Consider the following 21,572-nt stretch of genomic DNA (forward strand, 5'->3'; position numbering starts at 1 on the left):
TAAAGAAGTTCTTTCAATTTTAATAATCTTTCTAGTTGCAAAATTTCTGTAAGTTTGATACTGAATACCTTAAAATCATCCAAGGCTTTAAATGAAAGTAAAATCCTATAGACACAATAGCTTAATAAAAAGACCTTGAAATTACCAACACTTCAATGAAGTAAAAAAGTATTTTAGGTTACTTAACAAAGGTCTCTTCAGTTTCTCAAGACCTCACATAGTTGGAAAAGTAGTGTCAACCCGAGTTAAGAGGTGAGAATAAATTGAATAAATAAATTAAAATAAATTAAATATGTTTTAAAAGAACATGCATAAATCTCCTTGAGAGATTTAACTATCATTATTAATTTTCTATTAAGTTCTAACCATTACAGATACTAGCTTTTCCTATGGTTTCAAAAGTGGTTTGTGCCTGTTATAGTTAATGGTGTTAAGGTGAAGCTTACATTAAAATGATGACGCAGATTTGCAATTGCAGTCTGTCATTCAAAATAGTATTTGTGTGATGATTATTTTCCAGAATGTCAAAAGGTTTCATTCTGACCATTGTGTACATCTCTCTGAGCAATATTTCAGTCTCACATTCAGTTATTACAGTTGTCCAGAAATTCTACAGAAGTAAAACCTCCAGAGAGAAATTTCTGCCATGCTCTGCCTCTCTTTATTGAAGGAACACCATGAAAATATACTTTACAATATTTCATCTCTTCTGCTCCAATTTCTGATTTATGTGAAAAAAAAATACCAAAAGTATATGGTAAGAAAACTACTGGAAAGAAAAATACTGAGAGTTTTTTAGGGAAAGCTGGTCAGATTTCAGCAAAGTACAGACATTTTAGATCACTGCTGAATTATTTAAACTGATGCTTATGAAAAGAAAATATTAGAAAAACAATTTCATAGAAAATTTAAAAATTGTGTGATAGATATATATATGGCATAAACTAATGCTTTTTTTTATGCTTGAATCTTGAACAGTAAAGTAACTACATATTTTCTTTCCTGCTTATTTTTTGGTCTTGGTCGAGCTTCTATACTAGTTCTCTATGTTCACAGTACTTTCTAAATGCAAGTTTCCAGTGGATACTCTGAAATTCAGTCACAGTTCTTGATTTTTCTCTCTGGGGGCTCTACCTTTTATCATGGATTTTCTGGATCTCTGTTTTCAAATTTAGAACTTACTGTCCATTTTTCTCCTCTGTCAACATCTGCATCACAAAAAAAAACAAATTACTCCTTAAATATTTTTATTATTTTTCCCCAGACTTCTTCTCTCAGCATTTTGATTCTGCCTCCTTAATTATACGTAATGGTCTAGCTGCATGTCACTTAACACTTATTACTCATTTGCAGAGGACACCCTGATCTTCCAAGCAAGACATATTCTCTAGGTGTTATGGTTTCACAGGTGAACCTCAGCCTCTCAACTCCTTTCTGCTTTTTGACAAAGAATGAAGAAGCTGGAAAGAGCATTTGTTTTTGCCAGATGGAGATGGCCATTCTGGCCACAGCCAGACAATAGGGGAGTGCAAAGAAAAATTGTGTAGGTGGAGAAAGGAAATATTCATGGGTTGAAGAATACGCTAGGACGAAATGAAAAAAAGTATGGAGGGAGAGGAAAAAGAGAAAATGAGAAAAAAAAAATGAATGGGAGTGAGGGAGGGGAGGAAAAAGGAGGAGAAGAACAAAGGTAGAAATGAAAAAAGGAAAATATTATAGAAGACAAGATAGTCCCAGGATGTTTCTGGAGAAGGCTGCAAAAATAGGAGATGATTTTGTGGGGACGGAGTAAAGGTGTAACAGATCTGGTGTCTGACCTGTGACAAAAACCAGAAGTACTGTCTAATTTTATCAAAGCAGAATGAGCTGCCACAGTGTTAGAGCCCTAGTGTATTGTTGTGGTGAATGCCAGTGGCCAGGAGGTGGAAGAATTGGCCATCACAGGAACCTGTAATACAGGGACCTGTACACCAGGGACATGAAAATCAATTCCTGCACAGTGGGGAGACCCCTGGGGGAATAAAATTCTGTATTCTGCTTGGCTTTTTAACATATTGCCTGTTTGTTTCAGTTTTTGGAAGAGTCCCAAAAATATCAATCAACTAAAGATTACCTTGTTTGCACATAATATACCAATGATTACTGGTGGCAACAACCATTGTACAGTAAAAAATATAGAAAAAATTTTCAACTCTTTCCCAACTCCTCCCTACTTTCTGGGAGTTCCTTAAGAAAGCCAACATTGAATTGACTGTTTTAAAATGTTTTAAGGGAAAGATGGGTTTCTCAAGTAGATATTTCTACTTCTGAATGTGAATGAATTGCTCTATAAAGAATAATGTAAATTTTAATATAAAAATGTAAATTTTACTATAAAAATTGTTTTGAATAAGAAAAAGATGTCAGGTTGGAAGAGATTTCAGGATGTCTCTAGTTCAGCCTCCTGATAAAAATAAGTTTGAAATTAATCCAAACCAGGTGTCTCAGGGCTTTCTCCAGTTGCATCTCAAAAATCTTCAAGGACAAAGATTTCACAATGTCTAGAAAACTTTCTCCAATGCTTGATTGTCCTTGGTGATTTTTTGTTTCCATCTATCAAGTCAGAACCTCCCCACTTCAGGTACTGACCACTGCCACATAAATTCACGACTTAGATACAGTACATGCACACTAAAGAATACAAACATGCACGGACCATTAATGTGCTTTGCTTTGGCACATGCAGTTATGCAAGGTACTAGAGAGAAGACACTCTTTAGTGCCTGTGACAAATCATAGTGAACATGACTGTAGATATAAGTGAAACTGTTATTTTGGAATCACAATAACACCTCAGTTTTCCTGCTGAAACTCCCATACAAGTAGTGACCAGTCCCAGCAGGCTGATTTTGAAATCTGATAGTACCACAGACCAGGATATTTGACTGTCAGTTCTGCTAAGCCTTTACATAAGAAATGTTGCTATATTTTGCATGTAAATCAATTAAAACCAGCAGTACAAATCTCCCAGACAACTTTGAGATTTGCAAGTTACTAGGAACAGCTTTTATCTTTCTTTCTGCAGTCTCATGTTGGTTAGAAAAGTTTTAAAGATTGGAAAGTATGGACTTTGGAGAGACGTGTTGGGGACAAAAAGAAAGAAAGGACATATAGTGTCATAAACCACTTGGGTATCTGAGTTTTCTTTTAATCATAAGAGATATTTGAGTTCATGGTTGTCTTTTCTGACTGCCAGAGGCAAGCAGTGTTGTCTTACTGAAATACTGATTTTTTTCAGACAACCGCTGTGAACAAATACACCATTCAGCCCTCAAAGTTCCCTTGTGTTGAAAGTCATCACTTGTAGACAAACTTTTCCATGATCATTTGGTCTAGCAGCTTCATTTGAAGTCAATCAATACAGGAATAAAATACCTGTAAGGTAGAAACATGCATTTCCTGCTGCTTTTTCTTCCTTTTAACTTAGAAAGACCAACTTTCCAGAATTTAAACATCAACTATAGTGAGTATCCTAAATGGTTACCATTATTTTCCTAAAGAAGTGGTATTTTTGCCCCTTTCATAAAAATACATAAATACAACTGTAATTGCAAAATAGGTACTATTCCTTTAGGTATACATTTTGAACTAAAATAAACATATTGATTGCACCTTCTGTAGTGAAGAAATCGGACAGAAAAAATTAAAAAACTGTAAAATAGCTACTATGTGATCAGCCCACTTACAAGCAAAATGAAAAAAAAAAATATTGAGAATCTTTCCATTGTCCTTTTAAGGTGAGATTTGAAACTAAGCATCACATATTTAGGATTCAGGTGCTTCAGGTTGTAATATGGTGGATATGTCTTTCTGTTATAACCAAAACATGACAAAGTTAAAATGTATGGTCTTCAAAATTTCACAGGAATCATCTCCTCTAAAAGGAAAAAAAAAAATTCCTTGAAATGTCTTCATGAGCTTTGACATTCAGCCTTCTTCAGTTCAGATGCCATGAGATATGCCGATTATACCATTGCAACCCCAAAGACAATATTTTTAAAGCATAATTATAGGAAATGTACACTCAAATGTCAAATCAGTTAATGCTGATAAAGGGAAGACTTATAAGCATAGGAGCATTGGAGTACCTCAAGCCGTAACGAAATATTGACATATATTCCATTGAGAAAAGTTAAAGGCCATCTGTTTGTCCATTTTAGAGGATTCTCAGTAGGATTTGTTCTTTTCTTTCCTTCATCCTGTTTAATTCTACATGGCTGTAAGCATACTGCTTGTCACCTTATTAGCTGAGAACATGAAAGTAATGAAAAGATTAAAAATTATTAAATATATTTTTTCACATACTTTCTCATTCTTCTAGTTGTATCTGTGAGTATGTGTAGAAGGATGGATCTCTATGAGAGAAAGAAGAACACAGATTATTTTGTAGGTTTGTTCTTGTTATAGTCATGCTGATTTTTTTCTTGCAAGGGACAGAACTGGAGCAGAAGATGGTGAGATCAGGATGGATCTTTTTGTCCAATATATTCACCTAAAAATTTCATTTTAGCTTTTCACACACATTATTTTATTCTGCTCTAGTCAAACAACAGGTTCAATTAGGAATTCAGATAGCTTTAATATATCCTGGGGCATGGTATAGAATACTTTGATCTAGGGACCAAGTCTAAGAACTTCATTCATCTTTTTGTTGCATAAGAGACGAGGAACAGCTCTGATGTGTTTTTCTTCTAAACTGTGTCACTAAGGATGAAAATAGAAAGATATTGATGAAGGACTGAAATACTGTGAATAGCAATTCATTCCACTTCCTGATAATCAGATTTGTTTTAATAAAAGTCTTGTTTTTTCACTGATGGTTGTTTGCTAAAGAAGAAACACTGAAGTCAAATGAAGCTTCCAGAGTTAAAAAAACCTGGGACTTTCCCTGTACTGATGCACTCAGGGCTGGCCAAACAGAAGAGACAGGTACTGCTGGCTTTGCTTCCCAGTGCTTATCAAGAGACATCAATGCAAGTGGAGCAAAAGCAACAGACTACATGAAACAATCTAATTTAGGTGACATGTCAACTGATGGAGCTGGGAGAACTTCTGAGCTCCTAGATTCTTGCAGCCCACCAGGACATACTAAAGTCACGCACCGGCTCTCCCTTTGGCTTTCCAGTGAAAGAAGCTCAGTTAGGAAGAAAGTTAGAAAGAGGTAGAAAGGAAACTCAGTGTCCTCTGCACAAGCTGTTGATTAGGCAAATCGCCTCAGAACAGAGTGAACTTTTTCTTCAATTTACATGTCTCTCTACGTTTACTTTCTTAAAACTGATGGAAAGATTTTATGGAAAAATCAGCTCTTCCTGAGTTTTAATAGATTAGTAGAAAAATCGCCAGAAGTCACATTGCAAAAAAATTAGGGAAAAATAAATTACTTTTTAATATGCATGGCTAACCCAAACATTAAATCATAACATAATTTCCATTCTACAGAAATAATTTCTCTATTTAGATACACAAAAGTGCAGGGTTTCTTAAAGTACCAACTGAAAATCTACATCCTATGGGAGAACATAAAAACACTTATTTAAAAAGTGATTTAAATTTCTTGTCTTGATGTGTGTTCCCTCTTTCCCCCCTTTAAAATTTATCACTTGTTTGTTTGTCTGAGGGGCTATGTGATAGGCAAAGACATCATATATTGTTTTGACAGAAAAATATGCCACCTAACTATGAAAAAGGACTAAAATATTATGCATAGCAAGGGACATAGCCAGGTAAACTTCAGCAACATTCCTCTTAGTGGAACAGATAAGCAGGGCATTTCCCTGATTGTCCTCTAGCTCTATGAGGAAAACACATTCAAAGCTGCACTACTGCCTCACTCTTCTTCCTTAGCTCCATCAGCACTTAGGATATGCTTTTGGTACTGATTCCATGAATTTTTCCATGATTTTTTCAGTACCAGAGGCAAGAAAAGGATGGGGCTTTTTATTTCATGTTTCCAGTCTGCCTTGTTTTTTCCAGGTGATGTTAAAAGTAAATAAAATTGACAAGACAAGGCAAATGAGTTAAAGACTTGATGTTTTCATCGTAAATTTTGAGTCTGTTACAAGTAAACCTTTAATGATTTCTACTAACCCCATTATCATCTGTCCGCCAAGCCCGGCAAAAGTAACAAGCATCGGCTGGGCTCTATCCAAGATGAGTTTAATTTGAGAGTCAATATTCACTGCTTTTGTTACACTTCTGTGGGGTACTGCGGGTGTTCTGGCTGACCTTGGCAACTCTGCTCTCTCTTCATTCTCCTTTTCTCTTCTTCTCAATTACTTAATATTTCTTCTGGATCTGACACTGGTTTGTTACCTTTTGCTTCCCACAATCCCAAAAGGTTTCTGTATACTTTGAAGAAATTCTGCAGCCAGTCTTCATTTCTTATCAGATGACCAGTAAGTTCAAACATACAGTTCTCATGGTTTGGAGATGCATTACTGTAATTTTTAACGTGGCCACTGAGGTGACTATGGAAAACACAATAATTTTTTTTTTTTCCTAATCCGCTCTTTAAAACCACTAAAGCAATTAGAAAACAACATGCTCTTTGTTTCTTTAAAAATATTAAATGTATTGTACTGGAGATCTAAAATAGCTTGAACCTTCTGGATTCAATCAAGCTTGTCTTCTGCCTTTGGAAACATGGAAATCAGAGTAGGAGAAAGGAAAGGTTGCAACTTTTATGTTGCTCAGCAGGGGCTACCTGAACTTGTAATTTCATATTTTATGTAATATTTTATGAGGTACATTTCAGTTACATTAAGGGAGGCTACAAGGAATAAAAGCAGTTAATTACACCAGCATTTGCAGAAATCTCCAAAGAAAGGAATACCAAATAAGCTATGTCCTAACATCTGAACACACACAATGAAGCATGAATTGTTGAAGGTGTCTTTGCAAGTTTCTTCAAGAATTAAGATAATGATGAAAGACCCAAAGAGGAGTGAGCTATGCATAGAACTGTGAAGAGTTTGGGCACTGTTGGCTCTGACTGTTGTCTGTAAGAGAAAATACCCCAGCTTTCTCCTTGTCCATTGTTATCAGTTTGCCAGTAATGACAATTGTACACTTTCTTTTACCTTCATTTTCTCCCTAGCATACCTTTAGAGTCCTGTCTTGTTATTTTTTGCATCCCTTGTCAAGTTCAGCTCCAGATGTACCTTAGCCTTTCTGACCCCATTCCCACAGAACCAGACTGCATCCCTGTACTCCCCCCAGGATACCTGTCCCTGCTTCCATTACTTGCACATTTTCTTCTTGCCCATTAGTTTGACCACCAAGTCTCAACTCAGCCATGCCAATCTTTCATCTTCCTTGCCTGATTTCTTACCCCTGGGGATCAAGAAATCTTGCAATCTATGGAAAGCGCCCTTAGACACCTGTCAGATCTGACCCTGAGGCAGACCCCAGGGATTGCTACTGGTTCACAAGGTTCCCCTTGTTGCCTTGGTCTCTAAATCCTGCCTAAAAGCAGTTGACCTAGTCAAGGCCAATCTCCAGAGACGTGCTATCCATCTCTTGGTGCTGTTGGGAGCCCCTTGCATCTCCTTCCTGTCCCATCCCTACTGGACAGCCTGTAGCCACTAAGAGCTGCACTCCAGTCATCGATGGCTACAGGCTGGTACAACATGGCTACATTTTCCAGTCTCATAATTGTTACAGGGTGTCAAAACCAGTCAGTCCTTATGTTAAAAAATATTATGCAAAAGACTGTGGCTGTTTCCTCCTGGTGCTCTAAATATCTCAAATATGAGCTCTGTAAATCAGATTTTACAAGTGTAAGGCTGCCGTGACTTCACAGCTTATGGACTAGCCCCTCACTAATGATCAGATTAATTTGAAAATCAATTATCAAAGACCTAGATAAGCAACTAACAATAACAGAAACATGTAGTACATAATAAGTTATATTACATTTGAGAGTTAAAACTATTTTCTTTCTGCCAATGGTGTATTTGTCATGCTGTCAAATGTCTGGTTAAAAGAAAGATAAAAAGAACAGGCTCACATTGGCATATGATGAGATGCTTAAAGGGGTTTTAGTTTCAAATACACACTGAATATCTTGAGATCTGTTATGAAATCATGGGCACTAACAATGACTGTCACATGGCAGAGACTCCAGGGCCTGTTGCTAATACATTTAGCTCTCAGATATGCAATCAGCACTTTCTCTTATTTTCTACTGACACCATAAGCACAACTTAGCTACATATATTCTTGACAAAAACAACTGGCTCTCAGGCAGGTTTTTTCTTTCTAAAATTTTTTGAGGCTGATTTTTTTTTAATTTTACCAATAGAAAATATAGAAAAATAAGACTAGTTGCTTTGAAAGTCCAGACTGCACCTGGGATTTTTAAGACTTCCAGTCTCCTTCTATAAGAAAGAGCTGGAGGGTCCTACTCCTGAAATACATTCACCTCTATTAAATTTCAGATCCAGGAATAACAGCACTTTTTTTGCTCTGAAGCAGGTTGCCTAGAGAGTTTGTTTCACAACATGGGCATCCCATCTTCCTCAGAAAATTGTGCAGGGCAAATGGAGACACTGAGGATCCTCGGAAGACCGCTACAAAACTAGGGTAGATGCCATGTTCCTGGAATAGCCTACCATCAATCCAGAGAGTCTCTGGAAGGCTGTGCTGGCCCCAAGATATCATGAGTTAACCATTTTAGGCTTCACTAATTAGCACTTACTGTAATTTTACTCTAGGGTCTCATTTTCGCTGGAAGTAATGGCAGCTGTTCCCTCTCCAGAGAAGCCTTCAATCTTGTGGAGAAAAATTTCACTATAAAAGGAGAGAGACATTTGGTCTGCTACCAGTACAAAACCTTGGCTCTTTGTGAGGAAATGGAGCTCAGGATAGTACATGAATTAGCCACAGCCTTCAGTTCAGCCTGATTACTATGGAGGCAGTGGTAAACCCTTGACCCTGGGGAAGTTTCACTGCTTTTTTTACCAAAGAAATATCATTTATGTACTAGTGTTTATCAGATGCAATATCATATTGATTAATAGTACACTTTCATTACAACATGTTGCATAAATTTGGAGCAAGCATTGAACCATATAGCCATATATGTTTAAAAAATTGCCTCTAATATACCTTGAAAAATGAGACACAATGCTAACAGTAACAGTATGTGCCAAAATAATATTAATAATACTTACTAGTTTGGCACAAATCTACCATAAATTTGATGTAGAAAGTATATTTTTAGTGCTGAGTGTACTAACATCAGGGATGAATTTGAACAGCTTCATAAAAATACATCATATTTGAGAAATTAGATAAAAGTTAGCAGAACTTACAATAAAAATTAACTTGTAATAATTATTATGAGTCTTGGCTTGGCTATAAAATAGACCTATAAAAATCTAAAGATATTTAATGCAATGTCTCTTACGTATTGAAAAATTTATTGAGTCACACACAGAAAAGTAGCAGTAAATTAATCAGTAGCGAGTAGTCAAGGAATTGGATAAATATTTGACTTCCCCAGGAAAGAGTATGGTACTCCCTAGGAATCTAACTTATGTTAGGTAAAAAAAGAAACACCCTCAGGCAATTTAAAGGAAACCTAAGGAGAGTTAAAACTAAGCAATGCAGTACCAGAATACATTCAGAAAAGCTATTGGAATGACGAAATGAAATTGCATAAGATTATCACCTATTGTAAATTTACTGTATCCTGGTGTCATTGTACATATAGGTACCTCGGGTAAAAGTGTTTAGAAACACTAACTCTCACAGGTTAACCAAGAAAAGAAGATCCCTACAGAGTTATGCACACCTCATAAATCTTCAGAATGATCAAATTTTCCTTGAAGATTGTCTTGCACACTAGCCAAGCTATTTGAAAAAAATGTGCAAATAAAACAGTTTAAAAGAGGGGAAATGAAATAAGATATGGAAATGTCTGTGTAAGAGAAGAATTAGTAGATGAATAGGAGGAGGGATGTGTCACAGATATGCTTCACATATTATGTTCATTAATTGGCATATATGACAAAAGTCATATGCTAAATACAGAGCTTGGGAGGAAACTTCAAAGGACAAATTTTCCATAAATATATTTCTTATTTTCTTTATAAGACCTCTCTATATTGACTATTCTCTGAAAAAGACAGTCTTCTGAAAAGAAGGATGGATGCATACAAGTATTTCTATCTTCCTAGAAGAGGAAAAAGCAACAATATCCAAAATATGCTCATCACAAAAACTGGTTCAAGAATTCCATTGGCGCCCCACGATCTGGCTCAGCCCATTGCAGAAAGAACAGATGGAAATTCAGATCTGGATTAAAGCTCTTTCTGCACATTACAATGCCTTTCCAGCATCTTTAATGAAACTCCTCTTGAGATATGAACATTAAGCTGTGCTCCTTCTGGCCTGTTCTTCATCAAAAGTAAATTTCTGCCCTCAGACTGTATTAATGACTCTGCTGATGACAAAGGAGATGAAATAAAGCACAGCTCATTCCACAAAACCAGCAATTACTTTTCTAGGCTAGGAGAAACATATTAAAATGGGTGATGACAGCTAGTTGTGTTAGAAATTAATGATACAAGGCTCAAAGTACTGATTGCATATCCATAAGAGGCTTCATGTTCAAAGGGGGAACATTTGATTGAACTGAGTTTATATTTAGAAAAATGGAATCTGTTCCTTTCAAGCACTATGTTAGATTTGGATAAATTTCTTTTGAAAGCACTGCACACTTCCTTCTTTTTTTTTTTTTTTCCCCCTGTAATACTTGCCATGCTTTTGTACATCACTTTAAAAAAACCTAAAACAACTCTAACATTTTAAATGCAAAAAAATATTTTGTTTAAGTCCTGACTGAACAAACTGAACCATCAATAGTTGGAAATCTTGCTTTCTCCTATTTTAAATGAATTAAAAGTAATTGAATTCTTTGTGAACCATTGTATATGTATTTTGGTGTTTGCAACAAGAATGGCATTCTGGGCATGCCCAGCTTTTCCTGTCTTGCAGCAATCCTCCAGTAATGGGTAGCTCAGGACACTAGACCTTCTCACTAATTCTCAGTAATTGCCTACAAAGCATGCCATAATTCCTGTTGTCTAAGTCAAAGATGCTTTTAAAAATGAACAACTGTATCTGCAGTTTGATCAGAACAGCAGCAAGAAAAATAAAACAGTGAAAACCCATTAATCAATTTGGTCACTTTTTAAAAAGTTTTCTGGCATCTTGCACTGCAGCTCAGTATTACTACATCTGGTAAAGCCCCAGGCATGCCCTTACAGGTTGTTTCAGACCTCAGGTATGCAGCTAGCACACATTTCCACCAGAAACCTCCTTGGACATAATTAAAAAGTTAGTTGACCAGATGGTCAAAACAAGGTGTAATGGCTTTCAGATGCTGTCACCTGAAGGAGTGTCAAGTTAATCTTGAACACATATATGGGAGAGGAGGTTTCTGCTGGTCTGAAAAAAATGAAGACCTCAAACAATTAACTGTTACACAGCTTTGGGTGCAAACATTCTCACATTATTTTACAGTATGCTTAGTCCTCCCAAGTTAAGAAAATCCAGAACATTCAGCAGTCTCACCAGTGACTGAGAAAGGAAAACTAAAACCATGTAAGCTAGCTAGAAAACAGTCACATGGTAACTCTAATGCTGAAGAGTTCTTTCAAGTAGCTTAGCCATACAGCCCCTTTTTCCTGATCTTTAATCTATAATGCTCTTATAACTCAGAATAAAAAAAATAGTGGCCATTACTACAGAGTGATCTTGTTATGCTTGATAGCTCCCAATGCAATGTTGTTCCAGTGCTCTGTTCAAACACTTTTGAGTTGTTATAATATTTGAGCACCCACAGTTTCCAACAGAAGCTTCACAATTAATGTGCTTAACTTTTCATTCCCAGTCTGCCTTTGGTTGCTTGCGTCTTATTTGTTCTTGTGCTGATATCATCCTTTAGATGTTCAGACAGAACATTTCTTCCTTCCTGAAGTTTATGTGAATCCTAACTACTTCAATAAACTAAATTTTATGGCAGCATCCTGAAAGTATTTCCAAAATGTTCAAATCAATGCTGAATAGAGATAACCAAGACAGTTTAATGTGCTATTTGAGTGCCAAAAGCAGCACAGCAGCCTCCCTTGGCTCAAGAGGATAAATTAACCCAAATGAAGAATGACAGTGACAGAATATTTTTACATAGCTGCATACAGTACTTCAAAACCATATTAAGAAAGAGTGATCATATAGAGCAAAATCTATCCAAGATTGCTCCACTGCAATCAAGTCACAGCGTTGATTCTTTTTTCACATTTACAGGGAAATGTACATTCATTCCATGCCTTGTTGTAGCTCGTTAGGGAGAAATCCTTCTTGGCACATGTGGTTCATCAAACCAATCTGGTGCATGGAGCAGACACAATCTGTCACGTGGCACAGCAGCCCTTTTGTTACTGGGATCAACTTTTCACATGAGCAGTGTGCTGAGTGCACATCTACATAAGAACAGCAACTATAGACACACACTGACCACACGGCCTGATATGCCAGAGGAGTCACCCCATCATGTCACCCCATGTACAAAAGCTGCACAGGCTGAGCAGCTTCAGATTATGTCAATACATTTAAAATCCTATAAAAGAAACCTGAGAGCTCTAGGAATTTGTTTTTGAACAAGATTCTCTACAGGAAGGGGCAGGTGTTAATTACTGTTAGCACACTGAGATGGGTCCTTTTTATAAGCCACTGTTTTCTCCTTATTCATCCTGGCAACCAGATGAAGTAGAACTCAGTATACCCACTGAGGGAACATCAACTGTCCCCAGAGTAACAAAAGGGTTAGGGTGCAAATTAGCTGGCACTAGAGGTAAATATTCTAGAAAAAGTTAAGATGAGTTTCATATTTTTGAAATATCAAGGGAAATTTAAATAAAAAGTCAGAAATTTCAAATATTAAACTTCATCTGTGTGTACCAGTGTATGGAATATTTCCTGTAACTTTTGCTTCTTTATACCTGCCTACAATGGAAACTACAAAGATTTGTCTGTGTGCTGAGGAACAAACAGAAGGAATGAAGGGGGAGAGCTGTGAATTCTACAAAGGTTATTATTTTATCCAAAGACATACATCTTGGAATCCCTAATCAGCTTGTCCCTTCAGAAACTTGTCATAGAAGGCAGTAATAAATCATTCATGCATTCACTCAGTCATTCACTTCCTGAGTCCCACTGAGTGCCATCTAGCTAGAGACTGCTGTGAATGTACACAAGACTGAAAATGCAAGTGAATTATGCAACAAACTAATTATACAGGAGATGTCCTGTATGATGGCAATTGCAGCATTAAAACTGTTCAAGGGGAAATATTCAGTATGAATCTAAAGAAATAAACCCTTATTTTCAACATGACCAAAAAGGTTGAAAAAACTATAAAATATTATTTTAACTTCCTCTACAGCATCCATCATCTGGTAAGAAACTACAAAGAATACACAGAAACTGCAACACATTCACATTCTGTTTTATTCTATATAATCTCCACCTCCATAGACAGTAGTACATATCTGATGGCAATACATGTACATTCCAAGTTCATAAGTGTTATGAGCTAATAGATCAAAATTAGGAGGAACATTTGCAATACAAAATGTATTTGGAACTTTGCCATGGAGCAGAGCCTGCTGAAGTACTGACTGATATCCTCTCTCTTTCAATAAAAACCGTAAAGCATAATTTACTTCCATTTAGCAACTGTCTAGCTATTAGGGAATGCAAGGTTTGAAGTGACTTCCTGTTTATTAGAGTTCACTTTCTTTGAATATTGCTATCACAGGACCACTCAAATTTATGTGGTTTAATCTTTGGACTTCAACCAAAATTTTAGTAGTCTTCCTTAAATGTCTGGAATGTGATTTTAAGTTCACAAATCTTTCCCAGCAGTTCAACAAAACAACAGTAGATTGCCACAAGAACAGTTTTATGTAGTAACTAAGACAGCTGAAGTGCATAGAGTTCAGTGGCAAGTGTTCATGAGCAGAAAGGAGCTATCTGCCTCTTGTTCAGCTGAACACACCAGAATTAAACAGACAACTGTTTCTGCACAGATTCACTTATGCTTACAAAAAACAGAAAATGGCAACATAGTGATAGAATTTTGGAGGAAAGGAAGATATTTATATGACTGATTTAAAAAAAAAAATTCCTAGGTAAAAAGAAAAAAACATTCTGTGTCAGAAATTCAAATCTGTTTTGTGGTTGTGGATCACTGTTTGTATATTTATAAACAGAAGTATATACCATCACAATAGCATATTTATTATGAAAATATTCAATAGTATTATTCTTCTATCACTCTAAAAGGGATTAGGGAGATAATCTTGTTTCTAAATAGAAAAAATTATACACTTTCCTTTTACTTTCTAAAGAACACATATCCTGAGTCTTATAGATTGTCAAGATTAAAATCTTTTGTGAAGACCCTTTTAAAAATGTTTTCAAAACCTTTACATTGTGTGGTTTTGGATTAAAAAAACATGCAGGTATTCCTATGAGCAGACAGATCTCAAAGTTGTTTAAATGAATCAGTATGAAGATAACTTCTCAGAGTAATATTGGACCCCAGAATTAACTCACCTGCTTTTGTTTTCCATACATTTCCCCATGTATTTGTCTTGTCTGTTAGGAAGGTTTTAAATATGCCAGCAACACAACATAAAACACAACATTGGGACTGCTGGCAAAGCTGAGCAATAAAAGGAAAATGAGATTTACAGTAGCTGCACCATTTACTTTTACTATGAAACAGAGAGGCATTACCAGGCTACGTGCTATAAACTCAGATGTTCAGAGATTGCTGGGCATGGCCCATAATGTGCACCTCCACCAGAAAACTGTAGTTTCAGTTCTCATTTGCAATGTCAAGTGATTGCATAAATTAACATTGCACAGACTGGTAGGAATATCTGCTGAGTTTGTGAGTATGGTATCAGCTAAAAAGTCAATTCTAATAAAATAAGGGTAAATCTGCAGGGGACTTCATATCATAAGTCCATTACCAGAAGTGTAAGAGAGGATAACAAAAATTCCCTAAATATTTGAGCAAACCTGAATTTCTTATACTTATGGAACAATTGACCAACCTGAGAGAAATCAGAATTAAACTCATGCTCCTGCATAAGAGTCATACACAGGAATAAGGCATCAAAGAAGCACTTACAGCTGGAGAATATCAGAGGACAGGAGTGTTCATCCATAGGAAAGTTGTGCAGCTGCAGCTGGCACTCAGCATTGATGGTGAGCCTATGAAGAAACCAAGGGTCTGTTATTATGTGCCAGTACAGGAACAGCCAGAGGAGGAAGCAGGGTAACCTTAAGCATCATGCAAGAATGCTTTGATGCCCATAAAGACATCATCAAGACTTTCTGGATCCCAGGAATTCTGTGCATGTGTTTCTCCAGACAATTTATCATCAAAGGTTCAGGGATGAAAACAATCATTCTGTACAAAAATAATATGAAATATGGCTTGTGTTGTATGCAATTCCACAAAATTTGAACTTCAGAGGGAAACTTATAAAAATATTCACCATGTGTACTTACAGTGTGAATTTAAAATTCTTTCAATTTCTTCAGGCTTTCTCTCCAAAACTTAATAAATCTCTATATGCCATTCTGTTTCGTACAGATGCAACAAACAGAACAGCAGAAACATCATCATCCCTACTTGAAAGCTGGTTTTACATGACATCCCCAAGAACACAGCCAATTTTGAAATTACTACTAAAAAATCAATACTCTTAAGTCTAATAGCTTACAAAGTGAATGTACTTACTCAGGTAAATTGAATTAAGTGCTAGTTTATTGTACAGTCTTTTAAAAAATACTACACAGTTTAATGATATAATTCATATGGGTTATGTGGGTTTTTCCTTTTGGAAACTACATAAAAAGATTAAAAACTCTACGGTGAAAGGTTTGCGTCTCAGATATAGGATGACACAGAGGAAAACTGTCTTGGGAAAGGTCACCTGTGAGGAATTTAATAGCCTTATTGCAATGCCACTAGAAGAGGATTTGTAGTGCTGCAGTAGGAGGGAATTCACACTCTAAAAGGGGCAGGGAAGACGACGGAGAGGTATGGAACATGAATGAACCTTGTACACTTCCTTCTGTACACACAACACCAGGGCATACACTAGCTACCTCTTCCATGTCATACCAATCCTGACATTTAGGTCAGACAAATTTGGTTTGAATTACCCAGTGTGAAAAATGATCATTCTAACAACTTTTCCCATGTATAAAGGAGGTCAACCTGAATGATCAAAAAGAACTCAAAACATCTTTCACATACTAAAAATGTCCATTCCAACAGGTCAAGTATTAACCTACTTTTAGGTGGTTTTGACAAATTTTGTAGTCCATTCAACAAACAATTTCTTTAGTGAGAGGTATGTAAGTCTAACTACTATTATGTAGATTGTAGATACTTGGCCTGAAATACTGAAACAGAACTTAATAGAAAAAAAAACAACAAAACACATAATCAAAATCCCCTGAGAAAAAAAAAACAATAACCCAACCAAGAGAATATTGGAGCTGACACCTTAATCCCCAAACTCTTTAGCTAAAGGCCACTGAAGTAAGCAGGAGCTCTTCACAGTAGAACAAGCCTAAGAAGTAAAGGGCACTAAAAATATCAACAGCTTTTCCAGATGTTTATTTCCTTTCTTATTGTTTTCCAAAGACTTTGTATTGGAGCCCAACAGCAGTTGCAAGCATGATCAGCCCTCTCAGGTGCACCGAGAGGGCTGAACACAATTACAGAAGAAAATGTAGCGTGAAAGGCATGTCTCTAAAACAGTTTCCCTTATGGAACATGGCTTATGGCAAAACTCCCTTCTGAACAACTAATCTCTTCCACAAGTAAACACATATTTTGATTTCCACAGCCTTTTTAAAATGCAAATATATACAGTATTTCTTATACCATACAGTTGATTTTATCACAAAGATTAGAAAACTGTAAAAGCCTTTCCTCCAGCAATTCACCCTTGTGATGAGATGTGAAAGACTATATTTCAGCATGACTTATTTGAAGAATCAAGTATTGGCATTAGCCTGAATCTAAAAATGCTTTATCCAGCCCTGCATCTAACTCCAATCAAAAAGGCTTTTGACAGGTTTTATGGGACTACACATTCCCGATTTTATTACAAACACTAAAAAGCCCAGATTGTATAACTTAGACAGACTTATTTCCCATTTCTCAAGGTTGCTTTCATAGAAAGACAAGACTTGTTTTTTTTAAAACTTGGCAGTACTTATGCCTGAATAATTAAATATTTGTAAAGCATGGCCATGTGAGCATCAGGAGAAGAGAGCAAAGATATTGCTGAAAATTACTACTATTACACCAGAGGTGGGAGAAGCTTTCAGCCCTGCACCTTGCCAAGTGCTCACCTGAGGGTGTACAAGATCTTGCCATCATTCCATATGCGGAGGAGCTGGTTAGGGGTGGTGATCCAGTGAGCCTCTGCTGTCTTTGAGTTACGAAATATCGTGTCTGGGATCCAGATCAAGCCAACCATATTACTGTTCAGAGTCAGTATCTTCATGGTGCTGTTGAAGCGAAGACGACTGTCTGTCCATGTCTGGGCAAAAAATATATCAATTTGATATTCCTGCAAAGAAAGCATGATACATCAATTGAAATCAGTTCCACATTTCACACTATTTGGTGTTTGATGAGGACTGTTCTGGTGTGGATCAGCTGAGTATGTTCGGGCCAGTGGAGCTATGTTTTCTTTTTCTATTGCTTTAGGAATTTATTTTCCATTTTTTTCACCCTTTTGTTTTTATGTCTAGCTGCTTAATGAAACATGCCAAACAACTCACTTGCATTGATCCTGTGCCATAACAATTTCAACATTAGCACATTCTTTTTCATTGTCTCTGAAAAGTCGCAGCTAGAAGGTATAATTTTCAGAGATTTCTTTGTTATAGGACTGATAAGAGACATGAAAGATGAGCAAGACACCAACACTCATAAGCTAGAGAATGGCAAATTCTCTTGATTATAGCGATGCTTTTTAGGGAAGAAGTTGTGTAAATGTAATAAATTATTTTTTCCATTTGCTACCAATTGTTCAGTCACTCTTTCTCAGGCCACACTGCAGCAGAATGAAAAGGCAAGCATGTGCTCTTTTACAGACCCCCTGATGCCAAGAGCTGAATGTGTATCCCTGAAGATGCTAACACCTTAGTTTACATGAAATTTGTCCTTCCATTTACTCTGTGCTTTACTACTCCTTTTCTGTAGGTAAGCCATCATAGTATATATAAATGCAGAAATGAAAGAACACATGGACAGACAAAATTATGTAGGTGAACATATAAACACACTGGTTTATGCATTTATGATCCCATGGAAGAAATAATATTTTAATTTTGTATTTGAAATATGAATTTGAGCCATTGGAGGCTGGAAAAGGTCATGCTTCATTTGTTTGTGTTCCTCCTCCTCTTTTCAAAGACTGAAAAATTAATAATAAACTGTTCTATTTTTGAACCTCAGGGAAACAGCCACATGAGTCTGTCATGCAATACCCTCCCAATACCACAGGGTTGGCTGTGACAGGGATGATGTTTGCTGATGTGTCACAAAGTGTGTGCTCTACAACAGAGACTAATACAGGGCTTGGGAGTAATCCAAAGGAAAACATCTCTTTAGGAGCCCTGGTAGATGCACTCCTGGTATATCTGAACAAAGGGTAATTAGGGCTAAATGTAAAGTCTGGTATATCTTTGAACACCCTGAATTTGCTTTTATTTCACTTCTTTCTGTCTATTGTTTCAATACAGTAGTATTGGGTTTTTTTCTTTATAGACAGTTAGTAGAGCATGCAGACAGAATTGAAGACAGTGTTTTTGCTAAGTGCCACCTGTTTCTCCTGTGCTATTACATTTTTGGCAAGCCATCCCTTCAAATCTGATGTTATAACACCAGGAAACTCAATTCACTGGCACTGTAATCCAAGTCCAAAACACTCTGGGCCTCACATCTCTAGATGATAAATGATCAAAAGGTGCATAAGTGGTTCTGGCAGGTATCCAAACACCAGGTAGCAGATCATGTCAGGAATTAAAACATAGCCACCAAAGACAATAAGGACCATTTTCCTTCATAGCTTATCTCACTACTATTTCTCATTGTATTATTAGCTTTATTTTTTCAGGGAAGATGACAGATCTGAAGAGACTTTTCTTTCATATGGATGACATCTCCACTGATCTGAAGGATGTAATGTAATGGACGCAGTGTATCTCTGTTATTCAGAAAGAACATCCTTAATGCATCAGGTTTTAGATGCCAGAGCGCTTATCTTCTTTCTTTAAGTCAGCTGCATTTTAGCCTTTGAAAGTCTAGTGACAAGTGTTTGGCACATTCAGCTTCTGTAGAGAGGAATATGCCAGACATGTCTATGGGTTTCTCCAAATGCTGAGTGAGTTGCTTTTACTAGCTCACATGTGAGAATCTGTATTTATAGAACCAAAGACCGTTTGTATACAGCTGGCTAATGACAGTGCTGTCTTTCACATGATAAGTTTTTGCATGATATTCACATTTGAGCTTATTTTATATGAATGCTTAATTTTGAATAAATTTAGGAATAACCATAATTATTTTCTGGTATATAATGCATATTTAATGATTTTCAGGATTTAAGATATTCAGTATTTCTACCCTGCTAAAGAAAAGAAAGACCCTGAGCTCCTCAGTACATTACCCTAAGAAAGTACTGCAGCTAGATATCAGCAAAGTAGGCCCCAGGAGCAGTATAAATGTAGCATTGTAGTTTCTATTCCAGTAAGCTACTCTGGCTAAGTGGATTACATTAGCCTAGAAATAGGGTCATCATATTGGTCACTGCTGCCCAACTCCCATTTTGCATCTTCATTATTTATTGCTGCAAATAGAATGTGCCACCAATGATCATTATTCAAAATACCTGCAGAATCGGCCACTCCATTTGCCTTAATAAAAAAATTTCAACTCAGATTAAATGGTTCCCACATCTTCTGAGTTAATTAGTTCGGAAAAAAACCCTACATATTTCTTTTGGCAAAGTGAGATGATATAAAACAAAGCAACATTTTTAAAAGTCATTGAAGTTGGTTGAATTTAGTTGCATTGACTTTTTAAACACTTTAACCCTGTTTTTAAAAAAAGTATTTACAGTCCTCAGTCCGAATGTACAAATTACAAAACCAAAATTTTTCCAGGAAAAATAAACACATATTTCCATTTAATATCTGAATTGAGATTCTCACCATTAATTCTTTTTAGAAGTGAATGCTGTATCAGTACATCCTTTACATTAATCTTTGGAACTTCTTCAGTCTTTAACCAAGCAAATAAGTAACTTTTGAAGCTGGCACTCAATTCTCCACTTGCAATGGTTCTAAGTCTACGCATACTTCAGAAAATTACCTCTATCTTCACTGACAACACATACTTCATTCCCAGTGAAGCCAACAGCTCCCATATGCTGTTTTGCACAGAGCTGGAACAGTGATCTCCAGCACACAGCATCCAAGAAGAAACTGCCAGAAGAAAGGTTTCTATGTTGGTTGTACAGACAGGTCAATATCTTAGGATACAAGAAAGTAATACTCTTCACTTGCTAGCTAATACCTGCCATTTTAGATTTTTACAAAATGTAGCGACTACACTTAGAGAGTTCAGGCAGGATATCGGGTTTCAGTGATGTGATGCCACACATGAAACAACATCCTAGGACTCTAAAAATATTCTTCGTGTTCTGCTCTACCACTGCACCAGTCATTTTGTTAATAATCTTCTAATTCTTCCTTCTCCCTTTATTTTTGCTGGCAGCAACTATTGACTACTACAATGAACACAGGAAGAAATGAAAAACAGCAACATTTTAAACAAGCTTTCTTCCCAGCAGCAAAAAAGGTAAAACATGTTCTGAAAACATGTTCTATAAAACATGAAATACTTAAGTCATGTACAGAAAAGCGTTCTGTCACTAAATGTGCTTGTCTTAATGGCACCTGGTTTACACTGCTACCTAAACAGATCCAAGATTTTCCTACTTTTACCACATATTCACACAGTGCCTGGATGTGTTCACTCCAGAGTAGCCAAACTTTGAAAATGGCATTCATTTCCCAGTAAAACTTAATCAGTTTATTTGTATTTTGTTTGATTGTATGAAAATATAAAGCCTCATTTCAGGCAGCTGTATCTTTGTGTGAAATATCTTCTATTTTCTTTATTATTTTCCAATGCTGTGTAGACCCAAGAATTTCTCATTGGTACTTTTTTTGCTAATTAACCTTAAATTAATGCATTATCTTATATATTTCATATTTATATAGATTGCTCTACTTGAAAGACTTCTGTTTGCAAGAAACACTCAGTATCATCTTAAAATTATAAGTGACATTGTGTAATTGAAAACCTTTGTATCACCTCCAATAAGGTTGCCTTTGAAAATGGGATTGCAAATCGA

At 36.3% G+C, this 21,572-nt stretch overlaps 1 protein-coding gene across 4 annotated transcripts in view; it reads right to left on the minus strand.

Annotated features, from left to right (window-relative positions):
- The window catches only part of GABRG3 (gamma-aminobutyric acid type A receptor subunit gamma3), a 297,012-nt gene that overhangs the window by 134,286 nt on the left and 141,154 nt on the right, over positions 1-21,572 (minus strand). For all 4 annotated transcript variants that reach the window (XM_031504126.2, XM_021546689.2, XM_021546691.2 and 1 more), the window contains exons 4-5: positions 17,494-17,714; positions 15,248-15,330 (exon numbers count right to left, since the gene is read on the minus strand). In XM_031504126.2, the coding sequence (XP_031359986.1) occupies positions 15,248-15,330; positions 17,494-17,714 (304 nt within the window). The remainder of the gene's footprint in view (positions 1-15,247; positions 15,331-17,493; positions 17,715-21,572) is intronic.

This window comes from Lonchura striata, chromosome 2 (assembly GCF_046129695.1).
Source record: "Lonchura striata isolate bLonStr1 chromosome 2, bLonStr1.mat, whole genome shotgun sequence".
Lineage (NCBI taxonomy): Eukaryota > Metazoa > Chordata > Aves > Passeriformes > Estrildidae > Lonchura > Lonchura striata.